The 19,996-nt window shown below is 41.7% G+C and overlaps 1 protein-coding gene across 12 annotated transcripts in view; it reads left to right on the forward strand.

Moving 5' to 3' along the window:
- SFSWAP (splicing factor SWAP) overlaps nucleotides 1-19,996 on the forward strand; it is a 91,150-nt gene that overhangs the window by 29,818 nt on the left and 41,336 nt on the right. For 7 of the 12 annotated variants that reach the window (XR_012654713.1, XM_032805976.2, XM_032805977.2 and 4 more), the window contains 3 exons: nucleotides 68-217; nucleotides 577-670; nucleotides 13,120-13,288. Coding sequence is in view for 11 of the 12 variants with exons in the window: in XM_032805976.2 (XP_032661867.1) it covers nucleotides 68-217; nucleotides 577-670; nucleotides 13,120-13,288 (413 nt within the window). In the remaining variant the exon portion in view is untranslated. The remainder of the gene's footprint in view (nucleotides 1-67; nucleotides 218-576; nucleotides 671-13,119; nucleotides 13,289-19,996) is intronic. The other 5 variants (XM_032805975.2, XM_032805979.2, XM_032805973.2 and 2 more) reach the window with 1 other exon arrangement.

Consider the following 19,996-nt stretch of genomic DNA (forward strand, 5'->3'; position numbering starts at 1 on the left):
GTATAAAATTTTTGGTAAAGCAATAATCAAATTGAAATGTGTTCATATATCCTATTTATAAATAAAGGACTTCTGATGTTTGCAGCACAATTGCTCCAGTGGTTGCCATTATCCCACCACCTCCAGATATCCAACCTGTTATTGACAAGCTGGCTGAATATGTTGCTAGGAATGGAATTAAGTTTGAAACCAGTGTTCGTGCCAAGAATGATCTGAGGTGAGAAAGTCTTCTCTTAACTTTCACTTTATATTCTTTTTAAAAAAAAAAAAAATCAGCTGGACTGTTTGTTTTTATTGGCAATGCATCCATTTCTGAAGAAAAGTGTTTTAAGGAAGGTATTTGGTAATTTTTTGTGTTAAAATTCAAGGGACCACTTAAAGTTAATGCTAAAACTCAGAATCCAGAAGTTGTGCTTCTGAATGCGTGTATCTCCTGGGAATTTAGGGATAAGCTGTTATATTTCAGAACACCAAATAGTGTTCCTGTGCCTGAGGTGGTGAGATGGTAAATGATTGTTCGCATTTGCTTTGTTCATGTGTCTATTTCTCAAATTACTTGTCCTTCTCTCTTAATAGGTTTGAGTTCCTGCAACCATGGCACCAATATAATCCCTACTATGAATTTAAGAAACAATTCTTCCTTCAAAAAGAGAGCAGTGACAGCTCTCAGGTATGTTTATGATGGGACAGGTAGTGGGGAAGGTAGATCATTTTGTTCTCTTGTATTCTACATTCAGAGAGTAATATGTAAAACTGATTCCTGTAGACTGTGTTTGTGTTGGGGGAGGGACTTGGATGCCTTTTATTTCGTGTAATATACATCTGTCAGATTTGTAGCTTTAGTCTAGTATAGCATAAGCAAACAATGTTCATGACAGTGTGAAAAGTGAAACATCCTGAGAACCTTTTGAGCAAATTACACGGCTGTTATGTGGAGATCCAAAACCAGTGTGGTACTCTGCTCCCATGAAGCTTAGGAGCATAGCAGTAGCAGTTACCTCTTCCTGCATGCCTGAGTCTGCTGTCCCTAAGGCAACTCTTAAGTTTTTTCTGATCCACTACCTCTCAGAGAAACTTTAACTGAGACGGTCAGTGTAATCTGGCAGCTGTCCTGATTGTTCTTAATTGAGAAGACCTGCTTCTTTCTGCATCCCACTGAATTTCTGCTTTTGGGGAAAACAGAACACACATGATTGAAGATAGAGAAGCAAAGTGGAAGAAGGCAAGAAAATTACAGTTTTTGTGGATTTATGAAGCTTTTTGGCTAAGTAGTAAATTGCCACATGAGCAGGTTCAGTATTCTCACAGGCTGTAGCTATAATAGGACAAAGCAGCATGTTGAAAGTGATTCTAAAAAGGAAGTTTAAATTGCTCTTACCAAACTACCCAGTCAAGAACAACTTTTCCTGTCAGGCTCCTAGTAAGCTGTCTGTAGAGCAATGGCAGCAGCAGGAGGACCCTTTCTAGAAGCAGTGATGACATCCATACAAATGAATTACTGTGCAGTAATTAAACCCAAACCCTTTCTTTAGAGCATCTGGCCAAGCAGTTTGGTCTCATGACTCTCAGCAGATGCCTATTTTTAACTCTCTCATTAGCCGTCTACGACTGCTATAGAATCTTTCAGAACTTTATCTTCAGATATCTTCTAACCAGAAGCTTCTTTTAAAGCGTCAGTAACTTTGTATATAACTCAGTGAAGCACGTGTAAGGATTAAATATATGCATTTCTATTTTAGAGAGTTTACAGTGCAAATTCAAGGGTATGTGAACTTGGGTTATAGAGTGGCAATATTGCAGCTAAGGAATTACTCTTACTAACAAATTTTTCATTACATAGTGTAGGCTCCTCTTAAATTGGTCATTTTTATGCAGAAGTTTCTTTTCTTTAATATCCAGCTATTCTTCATGACATATACTAGCAAAAGCAATGGGTTTACATTCTATATTAGTTGCCTAGATTAATAAGAATTTATTTTAAAAAAATTGTGAGGAAATGATGCATCAAAGAAAAGTGATATTAAGGATTTCCATTTAAAATTGAAGTATTGTAACTTTCAGACCTAGTGATCAGTATAGCTAAGAAGCCAATGGAGCATGATTAAATAAGTTCCTTGGGATTTTGTGTAACTATACGAACTTTCCCCTGTGTCGTTGTGCAGATAATTCCCTTACTTTTCAAAAAGATGAAAGCTATTTGTGCTTTTAATATTATGGCTAATGGTATTTTTTTTTTTTGCATACTTTATTCATATAACTAAATATAAAGCCTTTGATGCCTGCTTCTGCATCACTTTAAATCAACTTTTACCATTAACTTCAGCGAGTACTGGATCAAGTCCTTAATGCTTTTTTGTTATATATTATCACTATAAACTGTTTATAGATTAGTTCATGCTTGGCCAATGAATGGCTGCAGAGGGAGGGATGGATGAAAACCTCTGATGGCTGAAATATAAAATATGGAATGAGTCCTTCCTTAACATTTAAAATCTTTAAACAATAAGTATATTGAGAAGCAGCCAAACAATCTGTTACGGAAGGGTCATTGGAATAAAAAAGTTTTTGCTTTTGTTCATATACTTCTGAGATCCTTCAGTCTTTCAACTCTTTTTTTTTATGGAGAACATGCCAAATAGCCTTCATTTAATATATATATTTTTACCTTGGCATTTTCCCATACCAGAATAATTGAATCGTATGACAATAAAGCCACTTGTACTTCTAATAGTATCACCCCTGTTGAGGATTTCAAAGCATCTAGGGAGTTGTGTTCTAACAATTTAGTTCACAAATACCAATGGCAGCTCAAAGTATCCATAGTAAGAAAGAGGCTTCCTGTTTCTCTCTCCTTATTGAAGACTGTTGCTAATTATTTCACATGGATCGTTAGCTTAAAGTGTTGCACACAGCCAAAACAATTGTGCTCTAATGTGGGAAGCTCTTAAATAATTAAGCCCCAATCTGTGTTTTTAATTTCCATTTATAAGTTACTTTTTACACTGAAATGGTTTCTTAATGACCCTGTCTTCACTTTCTGATTGAGGGGAAGGGTTAGGTGATCTTTGAGACTCAGACAGGAGACTGTCAGACGGGAGGCCTGACAACAAGCAAAGTCCCAGCTTCTGTCCTGTGACCCTACACAGATGTCTTCTCCCAGAATCAAGCAAGGAGCGACTCAAGTGGTTCCCCGTATCTCCCCTCTTACCCGCCTTCCCTCTTTTTTGCATCCCAGTAACTTTTGTGGGAGTTATGGCAAAAACTAGTGAACAAAGGAGGTTTCAAGCCAGTTGTGGGAGGAAGAGGTGCTTCTGCTGCTGCCATTGCTATTATGGAAGAGGATCCAGGTGTGCATGAAAACCAGCCCTCTTCTTGAGAGATGGTTTTGTGAATACTTCCAATCTGCGCTGAATTATTGCTTAAAGCAAGGAGCTCACTTCTTAACCCGCTTCACAACCTTACCTCTTTCCTTCTCCCTTCAGGGGGCTTCAGAGCAAGAAGTGGTAATGATGTAGTGCTGCTGCTGCTAAGGAAATAAATTTTCTCTATAGCAGCAGCAGCAACTTGGAATAGTTTTAAAGTCACTGACGAGCTCCCCATGATCTTTGTCAAAGAATCATAGAATATCAGGGTTGACGTCAGGAGGTCATCTAGGCCAACCCCCTGCTCAAAGTGGGACCAATTCCCAACTCAGTCATCCCAGCCAGGGCTTTCTCAAGCCTGACGTTAAAAACCTCTAAGGAAGGAGATTCCACCACCTCCCTAAGTAACCCATTCCAGTGCTTCACCACCCTCCTAGTAAAAAGTTTTTCCTGATATCCAACCTAGACCTCCCCCACTGCAACTTGAGACCGTTACTCCTTGTTTTGTCATAGGTACCACTGAGAACAGTCTAGATCCATCCTCTTTGGAACCCCCTTTCAGGTAATTGAAAGCAGCTATCAAATTCTCTCTCATTCTTCTCTTCTGCAGACTAAACAATCCCAGTTCCCTCAGCCTCTCCTCAGAAGTCATGTGCTCCAGCCCGTTAACCCTTTTTTTGCCCTCCACTGGACTCTTTCCAATTTTTCCACATCCTTCTTGTAGTGTAGGGCCCAAAACTGGACACAGTACTCCAGATGAGGCCTCACCAGTGTCGAATAGAGGAGAATGATCACGTCCCGCAATCTGCTGGCAATGCCCCTGCTTACACAGCCCAAAATGCTGTTAGCCTTCTTGGCAACAAGGGCACAGTGTCGACTCATATCCAGCTTCTCGTCCACTGTAACCCCTAGGTCCTTTCTGCAGAATTGCTTCCTAGCCATTCGGCCCTAGTCTGTAACAGTGAATGGGATTCTTCCGACCGAAGTGCAGGACTCCGCACTTGTCCTTTTTGAACCTCACCAGGTTTCTTTTGGCACAATCCTCTAATTTGTCTAGGTCCCTCTATATTCTATCCTTACCCTCCAGCGTATCTACCACTCCTCCCAGTTTAGTGTCATCTGCAAACTTGCTGAGAGTGCAGTCCACGTCATCCTCCAGATCGTTAATGAAGATATTGAACATAACCAGCCCCAGGACCGACCATAGGGGCACTCCGCTTGAAACCGACTGCCAACTAGACATGGAGCCGTATAAATACAAATTAAGAATTATTAAACAGGATATTGTATGTTAGAAGTGACATGACCTTTTCATTCTGATCATTGTAAATAATCTTCATTGATTCTGCTGAAGGCCCCCTAAGGAGCTTGAGACCAAGAATAATACAAATTCGAGGGAGGGAAGCTTTGGGCATTAATTTTGAAACTGCTGCTCCTCAAAAAAAATAGCTGAAGTAACGCTACTGGCAAAACAAATAAATTCATGGAAAACCATTCTTTTCAAATCATCCCATGTTACTTAGGCATTGCAGGCAATTTGTGTGTGTAATTTTTGGTTCTTATGTGTAATTTAATATCTGATATATTCAGAATTAACCAGGAACAGCAGAACGCCTCTTTATTCGCTCATATTTTTCACTGCTTAAACCTTTAATACATTTTACTGCATTGTTTGTGGTTATTAAGTTGTTTAGATTTACTTCAAGTTCAAAAAAACCCAAAAGAAACATTACGTCTGTTTTTTTACCAGCAGGGTTACTGATATATATTGCAGCTAATATGACTATTCTTTTGAAATGGCTGGAAGAAATAGACTGAATTTTATAATATTAACTCTGGTCAAAATGGCTATAATATGATGGAGCTGCATATTATAGCCGTTTTGACCAGAGTTAATATTATAAAATTCAGTCTATTGAACAGCATGAAGTGAGAATTATATATATAATAAGTTATATGTTGGGTATCATCTAAGCAAAATTGTTGGTAAACTGACTTTTGTAGTGGTTCTAATTTACATATTTATTGGAGAGGAGTGAGGGAATGGGTTTTAGGTAATATCTTACAATTAAGACACGCAAATCTAGTTTCTGTTCTGTTAAATTCGTGAAGAGCGTATATTTTGTAGTAATTGTACTTGATGAAATGTTACAAAAAATAGATAAAATATTTGACTGCAATTTCTCTGAGGGAAAATCTTATGCAACATGCATCCTTTCAAAGAAAAAGTGGAAAAAACATTTTTCTCTAAGTATAATTGACTTTGTATTGAAAAGTTCAGCTCTCTCAAAAATGTCTGTTTCCTTTTCAGAATATATCATTTGTCCTGGATCCTTCTATTATATAGTAAAGCACACTGAATAAGTGAAAGGGTTAAGAAAGAGGCAATGTACATGAACAAAATAAGTCTGCTTCAATAACAGACTTAGTATGAAATGTTTTTGCCTGCCTTGCATAGGCAGCAGTTAACGAAGGTCGCATTAGTTTGCTATTCTTTAACATCTGTATTCAGAGGAAACAGGTTATAAAACCCTTGCCTGTCCTTACTGAGAAACTGAATACATGTGCTGACAAAGTAGAGAGAGGGTTATATGGGTTATATAACATTTGGGGTTATATGTATTTGGATTTTTTTCTTCCATTTCTCTAGTGTTCCTGGGTAGCTCCTCTGGAAATGATGAAGAAAAATATAAGATCTGCTCCTCATTCAAAAGTAGATCTTGTGAGAACAAGGAAATAAAATTTGAGCTCTTGATGACAAATCAAGCCCTAAGACCAGCTTCTGACCCTGGATCCAAGAACTATCTTGTACACCAGCGCTGGGGGAGGTAGCTGGAGGTGGGTCTGATTTCCCTTTGAGCATGATCATGCATGGGAAGAGGAAGTCCTGTCCCTTCCTAGCCCAACCAGGACTAGCAGCTAGGAGCTCCTGGCTGGGGCGTTCCCTGCAGCATGTGGGAGATCAGACCCACTTCCACCTCTGGCTGCAGAAGTGCTGCAGCTGCTGCCTTCAGAGTCCAGCTCTAAAGGCAGCACAGAAGTGATGGCGGCAGTCAAGCAAGACCCCACAACAGCTTCATGACCCTTTTTTTTGGGTAGGAGACCCCCATGATTACAATACTGAAATTTCAGATGTAAACATCTGAAAATGTGAAATTGACTAATTTTAATACCCTCTGGCCTGAAATTGACCCTGATTTTGGTAGGGCCCTACCCATAAGGAGGTGACACCTCATACTAATATCTCGTCATCATCGGAGACTGCAATGCCCCCACCACCTTCCTTGGTAGTTGACTTCAGGCAGTTACAGGAGCAGATGAAACACCTTTAGTAGAGGTCCAGAATTCTTTTTATAAACTGAGTGTTTTACATACTTCTATACATATGGCCTGCCTTGTCAATAAAACTATGCTAAAGCCTGCCAATACCATCTAGCAGACTCCACCTACTACTTATAAACTTGCTGACAAAAAAAATTTGTGTGTCAGCTCCAGTGTCAGAGTTTTATTTTCACATCCAACGTCGTATTCCCAGGTAGTGGTTGCAGTTTAATGAACATGATAGACAACACAATACTAAGTCTACCTCTTATCACAAAAACTGACTTGACGACTTTGGTCGTAAAAGTTATTCCTCTGAAACGTTACAGTTCAGATCAGTGAATCATCAAGCACTTATGTCAAAATATGACTATCTGAATTACTATGAGTTTAACAGTTTTATTGAACTTTTACCAGAGAATCCACACGAGGAGTTGAAGACCATGAAGTGCAACTCTTAGCAAAAACATGTTGCAGGCCTCCTTAGATGTAGCCTGTACTGCAGCCTGGACCGTTTCCACCGTGATCATGATGCAACGAATATCTTGGCTCCAGTTATCCATCTTCACTAGGGAGGTACAGAGTACTGCAGAGGACCTTCCCTTTGATGGTCACTATGTACAGGTGGTCATTTGACATCTTGAAGGATTTGAAGGCCATGCATAGGTCCCCTCAGATTTTTTACGCCTGTAGGTAAGAAAACGTAGCAGGTCTCAAACAGCACAGAGATCTCACCCAGTTCACTTTTCTAATTTCCGTAGACCACCTGAACCAGCAGCTAAGAGACAAGGTATTCAAAAAAGTCAGCTGTTGCTGCCACCAATTCATCTCAGCCACCTATGTTGTCTAAAGGTTCGGCATTTGATGGTTTGGTCGAGAGTCTGAACGTCTGCTTTATACTGTTCTTCAGCCTCCCCCTCCGCTCCCCTTTGGACACTTCCCTGTTTTCAGTCTTCATGGGGAAGAACAACATCTGATGTATGGATATTGGAGGTCATAACATCTAGTTATTTTCTGTCTTTCACCTCCATTCCTTTCTCATATTCCCTCTTCCCTGTCTCTTTTCAGGGACACATCTCACGATTAGTTGCAGAGACAGGAAGTCACCTCCCTTCTATGCTCCCTTCCACTAATCAGAGCCAAATCTGTCAAGATCGTGACACTGTGGCCTGTATGTTTTGTATGTTCAGTTGTCAGAGTGGATGTGCTCAGTCTGTCTCTCCCTGGAATTGATACATAGCTAACTAGACAGTCATTTCAGCTTCCTATGTTCTACATATATAGAACACCGTGACTGATGACCTCAGCAGATGCTTCTCCTAGAGTTGTGAATGGGAGGTGGATTCACAATTCCTCAAAATATTTCTAATGTGGGGGTTTCCAAAAGTGGATCTTTTTACCATCACAGCCAGTGCAGAGTGCATGAAGTTCTGCTTGAGAGGTAGACTTTGTCCTCAATCACTAGGAGATGCCATCCTCATTTCATGACTGAAGGGCCGCCTTTATGCTTATCCACCAACACTCTTGCTCTTGAGAGTTCTCAACGAGATCAAGCAGGACAAGGTCATTTTGATTGCACTGACTAGGCTTGGTATCCTTACCCAGTTTGATTCACTTCTCGTCCACCACTGAGACTTCCACGCAGTTGCCACTTGTTGTCTTAGGAGAACACTCAGGCACTTCATCCCAGTTTTGATGCTCTGCGATTCTAAATGTGGCTTTTAGATGGTTCTCGGTAACAAGGATTGCCTATTCAACAGAGATGCAGCAAGTATTTAATAGCAGAAAGATCGATACAAGAAATACCTTCAGTAATGGAAGAGATTTCACCATTGATGTACCCGTCATCAAGTCTCAGCTGTTCACTTTTCCCTTGCCACTATCCTGGATTACCTGATAGAATTAAAAACATCAGATCTCACTGTGAGTTCCATCAATCTCTGCTGACCGCACAGTGTCAAGATTCCTTAGAGGACTGAAATCTTTTTCCACAGATTAGGCAGCCTATTCCAGTGCTGTGTTTGAATTGAAGTGATTATTAACTCTAGTTAAAGCAGAAAGCCGCTGTGCTTTTGTTTCTTAAAGGAGCAATGTACCTCATTACTTCTCTGAATGGTCCAGGTAAGGACTGGACATTTCAGGGAAGACGGTTTGGGGAAAATTCAGGTGGTGGGTGTGTTGGTCTCCACCAGCTTTGGCTACTAGCAGCCAAGTGAGCCCAGAGTGTGACTATAGTGTAACAAGCAGGTTGCTGGAGTCAGAGTTGCTAAATCTGACCTGCTCAACACACACACACTCAAGGAGCTGCATGTTTTCTGCTGGCTGATGACATCTGAGCTGTGAGCCACCAACAGCAGAGCATTTAAGCACCCAGGGTTCCACGCAGTAGGTGATACAACCTCTCAGTGGTCTGCAGTGCACCCCAAAATGGAACATTGGCATAGTTATTATTGGGGCATTTAGTGTAGTGCATAAAGTACACTTCAAGTTGTATATGCGGGTGAAATGATACAATCACTACACTCTCGAATGAACTCACACAGAAAAATAAGACAAAAACACCATAAAAAGAGAAATAAAAACAACCAGGAAACTACAGACCAGTTAGTTTAACTTCTGTGCCAGGGAAGATAATAGAGCAAGTAATTAAAGAAATCATCTGCAAACACTTGGAAGGTGGTAACGTGATAGGGAATAGCCAGCATGGATTTGTAAAGAACAAATCGTGTCAAACCAATCTGATCGCTTCCTTTGATAGGATAACGAGTCTTGTGGATAAGGGAGAAGCGGTGGATGTGGTATACCTAGACTTTAGTAAGCCATTTGATACGGTCTCGCATGATATCCTTATTGATAAACTAAACTAGGCAAATACAATTTAGATGGGGCTACTATAAGGTGGGTGCATAATTGGCTGGATAACCGTACCCAGAGAGTAGTTATTAATGGCTCCCAATCCTGCTGGAAAGGTATAACAAGTGGGGTTCCGCAGGGGTCTGTTTTGGGACCGGCTCTGTTCAATATCTTATTGCATCAGACTGTGGTGAGGAGTTGAGCAATAGAAAGTTGTGCTTATGTAAAGTTTGCGGACGATTACCAAACTGGGAGGATGCAACGCGTTTGGGACAGGTTCAAAAGTCAAAATGACTGGACAAATTGGGAGAAATGCTTCTGAGTCAAAGGATGCAAGTTCAACAAAAGACAAAGAATAAAGTATGCTCTCACTTATGAGTGAAGCCTAAGTACACATACAGACGGGAAAACCTGTCTAGGAAGAGTGGCAGAAAGAATCTAGGGGTCATAGTGATCACAAGCTTTAAAATATGAGTCAAACAGCTGTATACTTTCAAAAAAGCAAACGTGATTCTGGGATTGCATTAAAGGTGTGTTGAAACAAGACACGGAGAAGTCATCTTTCCGCTCTAACTCTGCTCTGGTTAGTCCTCAACTGGAGTATTTGTGTCCAGTTCTGGGCACCGGCATTTCAAAAAGATGTGGAGAATTGAGAGGATCCGAGAAGAGCAAACAAGAATGATTAAAGGTCTTGAGAAACATGACCTAACTATGAAGGAGGCTGAAAGAATTGGTTTATTTAGTTTGGAAAGGAGAAGACTGAGAGGGGACATGATAGCAGTTTTCAGGTATCTAAAAGGGTGTCGTCAGGAGGAGGGAGAAAACTGTTTAACTCTTAGCCTCTAAATGAAGAACAAGAAGCAATGGGCTAAACTGCAGCAAGGGAGATTTAGGTTGGACATTGGAAAAAGTTCCTAACTGTCAGGGGTTGGTCTGCCACTGGAATAAATTGCCTAGGGAGGTTGTGGAATCTCCATCTCTGGAGATATTTAAGAGTAGGTTAGATAAATGTCTGTCAGGGATGGTCTAGACAGTATTTGGTCCTGCCATGAGGGCAGGGGACTGAACTCGATGACCTCTTGAGGTCCATTCCAGTCCTAGAGTCTATATGAAAACCATATCACCCATGGGTGAACACTTTTCTCATAACCATGGCTCTATATCTGACCTTGGTCCTCATTTTCCAAGGAAACTTTCAAAAGACTAGCCTTAGAGCTTAAATTGATAACTTTACAAGACACTAAAAACTGTGGACTTAAGAAAGGCACTGGATTTATGGTTTATTACCACAATCTGTAACCCACTGACCTTCCTTTTTTCTATGACTGCAGAGGTGTTAACTGGCCACTTCACCTTGCAGTATGTGTTAACTTGTGTCTTACAACTTATGGAAAACAATTCCACCTTGTATTTCACTTTGGCCCTCCATGACCTGTTCTACACTATGAATTTACTTAGGTATGGGTTGTCTCTTGGAGGGTGAAAAATTCCTGTGAGATACCAGCTTAACCCCTGGTGATTCTTCCATCAGCCTAGCTACCACCTCTTGAAGAGGTAAATTATCTACATTAATGGGAGAATCCCTCCCATTGGTGTAGGTACTGTCTGTACTGATGTGCTGCAGTGGCACAGCTATGCTACTGTAACATTTTATGTGTGGACATACCCTGAGTACCTTTCCCAGACCTGAAAAGAAATTCTGAGTATGCCTGAAAGCTTGTCTCTTTCACCAACAGAAGTTGGTTCAGTAAAAGATAATTACCTCACCCACCTTGTCTTTCTGAGTTTGACCTTTCATCTCCTGATTTTTTTTCCTGAACCCACATCAGATTAGGCAGGACGCTTGAATGTCAGAAGAGCACTAGCCTTCTATTTGGACAGAACCAAAGCATTCAGAAAACTTCCCACAGGTTCCACCCACAGACTTTCAGATTGGATTTCAGGGCATATTGCCATGTTATGAGCCTGTCAGCATTCAGTCTCCATCTGAAGTGCTAGCCCATTCTATGAAGCCTCGATTTATCTGTATGACAACTTGGATTTCAGTACATACTTTCTCCAAACACTATGCTTTGGTTCATGCCTCTAGGTCAGATGCTGCAGTGGGCAATGAAGTTCTGTCCTCAGTATTAGACTCCGCTCTGAAGCGCCCTCCTTCCTGTTGGGATACTCCTTGGCAGTCTCCAGAAGTGGAGTACCTTTAGGGACCCTACTCAAAGAGAGGTTACTCACCATGTTCAGTGACTGGAATTCGAGATGTGTACACCTCTGGGTGCTCCACTACCCACTCACTCCTATCTCATTTCCTCTCTGGGTCTTTGTGGTAGAGCAGGTACAGAAGGGTGGTTCGCCCACGCAGCCCTATACATTCTCAATATGGGGCACAAGGCTGTATGACTTCAGGTGCGGGCTGAATGAGCACTTCTATTGAAAGCCTCCAATTGAAGGCACGGGAGGCTCATGCACACCTTAAGTGGAGTACCCTCAGGGAGACACACTTGAACATCAGTGTCTGCACAAGATGAGTAACCTCTCTTTTTGATTAAAATTGTTTTGACAGAATTCTATGTCACCAAAGCTTCAAAAGGTATTGTTTTTGTTATAATGCAGAACAACAACAGATTTTAAAACCTTGAAATTTGCTGCAAAATGGAATTTTCATTATCTGCAGAGCTCTAACATTTAATTCGGACTAGTATAACTAACTTAAAGAACAGTGGAGTGGTATCATGTATGAGAGAGTTGATTTGTTCAGAGACTGGAAAAGAAGAATCCATGTATTGCACTGCAGTGTGAAAGACACAGGTTTGGAAACGATTGAAGTTAGCTTAGTTTCAGTCAGTGGAGGCCAGTATATATCACGGAGCTGACACAGAAGAAACAACTTGCATATACTCTTTAATGAAGTGAACTGTGACATTGCAGTGGTGTTAATTGACTCATCCAGAAACCAAATGAACGTTTAAGGTGTTTGTTCTGACTTAAACTCCTACATTCAAAGAGTCCTTAATACTGTTTCTTTCCTTAGGTGAGACTGACATTTGTGATTAGCTGTGGTGCTTGATCTAAGTATCTCCCCAGTTTGATGGTGGAGATGACTTGTGGTAGAGCATTTTCAGTGATGGATGTGCTGGAACTTGCACTCCTCTCCCTCTTTAAACAGTGCTCAGGCTTGTTGGTCTTTGGAGTACCTGATTTCTTAGGCTTTTCCTGTGTGGGTTAGTTAATAGGGTGGGAGTGGATTGAGGAAGAAGATTAAGATAAAATAGTTAATTTTAACAGATCTTTCAAAGAAATAAATAAAGCAACGATAGTAAAAGTAGTTGCATGTGTCCTTACCCAGAGGAAAGATGCTGGAGTCATGAATTGCTGTACATAAGGACAAACAAAGGAGTATATTCTGTTCCTCTTGCCACTCTTTCTTGTCATTTTCTAGAACTTGTCTTTAAAATGTTGTATAAGAGGATGGAGCCATTTGGGTAGTCAGCTTTACACTGTATATTGTGAATGGATTGCATGTCAGACGTTGTTATTTTCAGCAATTAGCTGTGGTCATTAACATTTTGAATTTCTCTTTGAAAAGGGTATATCTTTACCAGAAGATGTTCCAGCAGATACTGCTTCTGACGCACAGGGTGAAACTCAGTTTCTGGATGATCACAGTTCTGAAGATGCATCTGAGATGGGTGCTCCAGGAATTAAAAAGGATTCACCTGTCAGTAAAACTATCAGCGATGGTAAATTGGTGAAAGGTAAGTTGAGACAGTTGGAAAATGAAGTTTTTGTAGGCGTACATTTAAAAGAAATCTATAATTAGCAAGGAAAGGACTTCAGTGTAAAGGCATCAGAAAGCACTGAACTGAATAATTAGATTACTTTCATACTTCAGTGTGTCAAACTTTGAGTTTGAAACCCAAGAGGATAGTAACTTGAATGTCAGAAAATTTGAAGAAAGCAGTATTATATACGGTTGAAAACTAGTATGTAAAAGGAACTGATATTTATAGACCAGTTACGTAAAATTTTGTGGATAGTAATAATTTTACATATCTATACTACACTTGCACAAATTGCATACATAGCCATACTACACTTGCATAATTTCTAAATGTTAACAAATGTTATGTCTTGGCTCACTGTTAAGTTTAGAAACCATGATATAAATTTTCAGATGGCCAAAGTCCTAGCCTCCGTATTTGTGGGCCTTCTTTGTTTTCAAAACCGATGCTAGGTGTAAGGCCATGTCTGCACTACAAAGTTAAGTCGACTTCATGTGAGTTGACGTCGAGCCTCCAATTTAAACAAGTCAGTCTTGCGTGTCCATGCTACGCTCATTGTGTCAGCAGAGTGCATCCTCACTAATAGGGCTTGCATTGATGCACGAAGCAATGCACTGTGGGTAGCTATCCCACAGTGCACATAGCCGAGTGGAATTTTGGGTTGGGCTTGCAATGCTTTATGGGACCAAAACATTGGCGTAGATGGTTATAGGAACATGGTATTAGCCTCCCATGATGCACTTACCTTCCTCCCTCTCTGACATCAACAGCAAACAACACAAGCGTTTTTTGCGCCTTTTTTCGTAAGCCTAGGTTACACGTGCGGACACCATAGCACAATAAGCATGGGCCCCGCTCAGCTGTACGCTTTTTATGAGCATTACAAATACCTTGTGCCTTATCCTGCACTATTTACCCAGCTGACACAGGAGCCGCTGCACACAACCATGTGATGCCACACAAGCAGCCCTGCTGGAAGACATAGAGTGGAGCAATTTGCAGTTGCTGGCAACAGTCACACGTCATCTTGAAACAGTGAAACAACCACTGACTGATGGGACAGCATTGTTATGCAGCTATGGGATGTCGAGCAGTGGCTACAGAACTTTTGAATGCGTAAGGCCACTTTCCAGAAACTATGTGGAGAGCTTTCCCCAGCTCTGAAGTGCAGCAGTACTAGAATGAGTGCTGCCCTGACAGTGGAGAAGTGAGTGGCAATAGCTCTGTGGAAGCTTGCAACGTCAGACTGCTACTGGTCAGTGAGGGGCATCTGTTTGGAGTGGGTAAATCTACCGTGGGATCTGTTGTGATCCAATTTTGCGGGGCCATCAACAGACTTCTGCTAAGAAGGGTCGTGACTCTGGACAATGTGCAGGACATAGTGAATGGTTTTGCCGTGATGTGGTTCCCTAACTGTACTGGAATGCTAGATAGAACGCATATCCCTATCTTGGGATCAGACCACCTTGCCAAAGAGTACATAAACCGAAATGGGTACTTCTCAATGGTGTTACAAGTGCTGGTGAATCACGGGCTGTTTCACTTACATCAATGCTGGATGGTGGGAAAGGTGCAGGACAGGACGTGTGCATCTTTAGGAACACAGGTCTATTCAGAAAGCTGCAAGCAGGGACTTTCTTTCCAGACTGCAAAATAACCATTGATGGTGTTGAAATGCCAATCATGATCCTGAGAGACCCAATCTACTCCTTGCTTCCATAGTTATGAAGCTGCATGCTGACAACCTGGACTGCAGTAAGGACCCATTCCACCATAGGCTGAGCAAGTGCAGAATGGTGGTTGAATGTGCCTTTGAACATGTGAAAGGTCGCTGGAGTTGTTTGCTTACTAGGTTAGACCTCAGTGAAAGCAATATTCCCATTGTTGTTGCTGCCTCCTATGTGCTCCATAATATCTGTGAAACAAAGGGAGTTAAATTTTCAGCTGAGGTGGTGGGGGTTGAGGCAGATTGCCTGGCAGATGTTGAGCAGCCAAAAACCAGGGCATTAAGAAGAGCACATAGAGGGGCTTTGTCTCCTTGAGGCTTTGAAAACCAATTTCAGCAATGAACCAGAGTAATGTGATGCTTATCTGTGTTGTTCCTTACCAAACTATTCCCTCCAGTGCATTTTCTCCCCTACAAACTCCACCTGTACCAACCACCATGTGTTGAATGAATAAAGAGCCTTTTCTCTTCAATCCTTTAAGTTTTATTACACACACACACACACACACATGCACGCAGAGGGAGTCTAGCATCCAGCTGCCTTTTTTGAACCTCAATCTGATGAATCAACATGTCTGATTGCTTCTTCATAATCCACAGCATCTCTTCCTGCGAGGCATGCTCTTGTTCTCTGCATGCTCCCCTGTCCTCCCTGTCCATACCCAGGTTCTCAGAAAGTGTAGTCCTCCATGCTCTGAGCTACGTCTTGTCACTCTCAGAGGCACGCATTGACTCATTAAACATGTCCTCCAGAGTCGTCTTTTTCTGCCTTCTAACCTGGGAAAGTCTCTGTCCCTGTATGGAGGATGCGCTGACGGATAAGGTTTCAGCTGCAAAGAATGCAAAGCACAAGGGTAGCATTGACAGTTCATACATTGTTTCTGGTACAAGGTTAATTTTTTTTATTAAAAATACACCCCTCAATATACTTCACTGCAAGCTACAGTATAATCACAACCACTGGCTATTGCAAGAGTAAGGCCATGGAAGCATGGGCGAGAGGACTTGCGCTGCTGCTTTTGTGAAGACATCGTTGGGATCACAGGTTGGAACTTGCATAAAGCCCACTTCCCCTAGCAACCAGGATGGTGCTTGAGGACAGGCACCAGTGTAATGCCCCCCAAATAGTTTGTTCTTAATAAAAGCGGCACTGTGTTGAGGGGGAAGGGAGACAAACAGGAAGACGCCACCTCCATCCTTTTTTTTTTTTTTCTTCAATGCTGCTTGCAATACATGGTCAGTCTTTCCAGCCACAACCAGGGTACATGTGGTTGTGTGACCCAGATTTAATCAAATAGGGCAGATTACTTGCTTGAATTGTTTGTGGTTTAAGGGCTATCGTTGAAAACTTTCTCCATATCACATGGGTTACCTTATGCAAAATCACTCTCCTGAGGGTAACAGAAGCAGCAAGGGAGCAGATGCTGCAAGCGTCTGGGTACAGACCTGGTCCTCATGCTGCAATGATGCCAGCAGAGTTAATACTGGAGTGGCGCAGGAAAGTGTCCTACCATGGTGGACAAAATAAAGCAGCTCTTCCCAGAAACCTTCTGCAAAGGATTGCAGAGTACCACCATGAGAGCTTTAAGATCTCCATAGAGGATTCCCAGGCCATCTCCATGCACATAAGCAGTGTTTTTCAGAGAGCACCTTCTGTGTCGCTGGAGTGGCCACCGATACCCACTACACCTACTTTTTTATTCAGATTAAACACAAATAATAGCATGTAACCACTACAGTTTGTTTGGAAATGTGTACTCACCAGAGGTGCCTTCCCCAGCATGACACTCTGACACCAACTGGTCCTGTGAAGGGATATGCTCCAGGGTTAAAAACAGTTCTTGGCTGTTGAGAGAATGGATCCTCTGCTTGCCTGCCTCACATTCTTCTTATCATCCTCAACAGTGTCCTCCTCGTTGCTTGAGGTTGCCCGGGCTCCTGGGAGGTATCTGTGGAGTGTTTAAGGGGTAGTGATGGGGTTGCTGCCAAGATTCATATGCAGCTCCTCATAAAAGGGGCATGTCTGTGGGACAGAATCAGAAAGACTGTTTGCCTCCCTTGTTTTCTGCTACGCTTGCCGAAGCTCCTTTATTTTCACACGGCACTGCTGCGTATCCCTCATGTAGCCCTTCTCTTCATGCCCCATGTGGTCTTGGCATAGATGTCAGCATTTCTTCTGCTGGATCGGAGTTCTACATGCACAGATTCTTCTCCCCACACAGCAATAAGATCCTCCACCTCCTATGTACTCCATGTTGGAATGCGTTTGCAGCCTTAAGTCTCCGTGATCAGCTGTGCTGGTGAGCTTTCCACACTGGTCAAACAGGAAATAAAAATTCAAAAGTTCCCAGGCCTCCTGTGTATCTGGCTGACGTGCAGTGAAGTTGAAAGTGCTCTCCAGGGCAGTCACAGTGGAGCACTGTGGGACACCTCCTGGAGGCCAATTGATTCGAATTACACAACGCAGTTGTCAACCTGTGGATGTCGAATCAAGTGCCACACCTCTCACAGAGGTGGAATACCAAAGTCAACTTTTTAGGCCACTTAGGTCAGCGGAAGGGACTCAGTAGCGTAGACGTGTACATTATTAGATCAACTTAACATAGCTTATGTCAACCTAAGTTTGTAGTGTAGACCAGGTCTAAATCTGAGTTTGTGCCTCTTAACTACCTGATTTGTGCCTGCAATAATAGCTCAAATTTGTGGATGGTTTGTGCATTGGTAAAAGGAAGGCTACCCTCATGAAATGTTCTCTCCCATCTTCCTTTCCGCGCCCCCCATTGGTATCTATTATATATTGCCAACTTTTTCTGTACAAGAAACTGTACTGAGTTATTTTATACACAATATGAAAATGCAACTAGCCTCAAAATTTCTAATGATTTGTAACAGTTTGTATCTCTCAGGATTAGTTTATTTCAGATGTCTACTGTTTGACAATAAATAGCATACAATTTTTAATAAATTTAGTTCTACAGCACTAGACTGTATTTTTATATGGTGAATGTTTGAACTTTGAATTGCCAGGCAATTTAAAAACATAAGGACATAAGTGTGTTTTGTTTAATCATTGAAAGCACTGAGCAAAATAGGGTTGTGGATAAAATGGAATCTTTAAGACTACTGCCTGATTATTTCATCTGGAAAATGCTGTAGTCTAGTTGAAACTGCTACAAATATTGGAAGTATATTAAGGTCACTTTCCACAATTACTTATCTCTTCATTTGCTGGAAAAAAAAAAGCCTCGCTGAAGGAGAAGTCTATTTAATGCTAGATGAATTTTCTGCATGTGAGATTTTAGCAGTTAGAGGACAGTGGAGAAGATATGTTTCAGACCAACCTTGCAAAGTCAGCTAATGGAGTTGAAATGCACCAGGGCTGTGTGGTAGATGTATTTCCATTGAAGGGCCTGTTTCCTGGGCTGTTGGCATCCATTTACTTGATTTATTGGGAAAGGAAGCAAAAAATTATTTCCCCCCTCTTTTTACAGCTTGCTGCAAAGATAAAAGCACATTAGATCATAATTCTCTCTTGTTTTGTTGACAGGACTCTTAAATTGTTTAACATGAATTATTTCTAATGTACAATTTAGTAATCTTGTTTAGACAAGATTCCTGAGCCTCCACATGATTTATGCTAAACAAATGGGCAAATAGAACAGCTAAACTTCTGTCAGTGACTTCTAGTGTCTTTTTAAAGGAAAAATCTTAATCCTAGAGTAGAGCAGCTCATGAACCACAGAGGTCTTCAGAAATCTGAAGTCCTTGGGGTAATTAAAGACATTACACAATCATCTTAGTAAGAACTGGGGTTTTGAAAATTTCTCTTCCAGTAGATGTCAAAGGGCAGATTTCAGACCCAACCTTAAAACCTTCTGGGGGCTAGGAAGAAGAGAAACAATGTATGGCAGAGAACACCTTCCATCTCCATACAAAGGTCCTTTAACAAGTAGCAAGTCTCAGACCCATGCAGACAACCCCCTTTCTTCCAGAGGCTCCAGGTAATTATTCCTATTGATTTTTCCCTTCCGTCTTCTAGCTCTGTTTCCCTCCCAGAGCTTTCTGAGCTCTCACTGGGAACCTAGATCCCTTGGTCTTTTCGGGGAGCCACAGTCACTTCCACTCCAGGCCTGTCCCAGAACTAATTTATCCAGGTCTGCGTCTTTTACCCCGGACCAAGTATGGATGAGTTCCTGTCCAACTACCCAGAGAGCACTTCTGCCACTGACTGCATCCTTAAGCAAATCCACTTAAGATCCAAAGTAGCTTCAGGAAGCATCGCCCATCACCCCAATCCTCAGCCCTGAGCCCCCTCACACCCAAACTCCTGCTGCTGGGGAGAGGCGGGGCCCGAGACTGCCACAGCAGCAGCCAGTGTGACTGGCCAGGGGTTGCCCAAGCAGCTCCTGGGGCAGCCACACGAGGCTGCTGCAGAAGTCACAGAATCTGTGATCTCAGTGACAACATGCAGCCTTACGTATAGATAAGTTTTGCACATAGCTTTTTGCTAAGTTTGTAAGGTATCAACTGATGAAGGCTATACTATAAATGTGTAAATTGCCTATTTAGCCATATGGTGAAAAATGCACAGGTTAAAAGTGAGTAGTGCAGACTGCTGTTTGCTTTGTAAGAGGGAATCCTGCTCTCATGGACATTCAGACAGCAGTGGGAAGGTTTTTTTCCCCTGGGGGCTTCACAAGGTGTGTTCTAGTGGTATCTAGCCATTTCTTCCAGAACGTAGCCTCTTTTTGTATTTTTCCCTGTCCTTTTATTTTACTTATTTGAATATACACACACACAAATGTCAATAAATACTCCCCCCCCCCGCCCCAAGGACATCTACAAAAAGGTTTACTATTAAGGTTGTACAATTATTTAAATCAGGATTGTGTGATCAGCTGCAGCTCTTTCCCTGTCTGGGACAAACCCTTTTTGTTTAAAATAAAAACACATAG

Source organism: Chelonoidis abingdonii, chromosome 22, assembly GCF_003597395.2.
Source record: "Chelonoidis abingdonii isolate Lonesome George chromosome 22, CheloAbing_2.0, whole genome shotgun sequence".
NCBI classification, from domain to species: domain Eukaryota; kingdom Metazoa; phylum Chordata; order Testudines; family Testudinidae; genus Chelonoidis; species Chelonoidis abingdonii.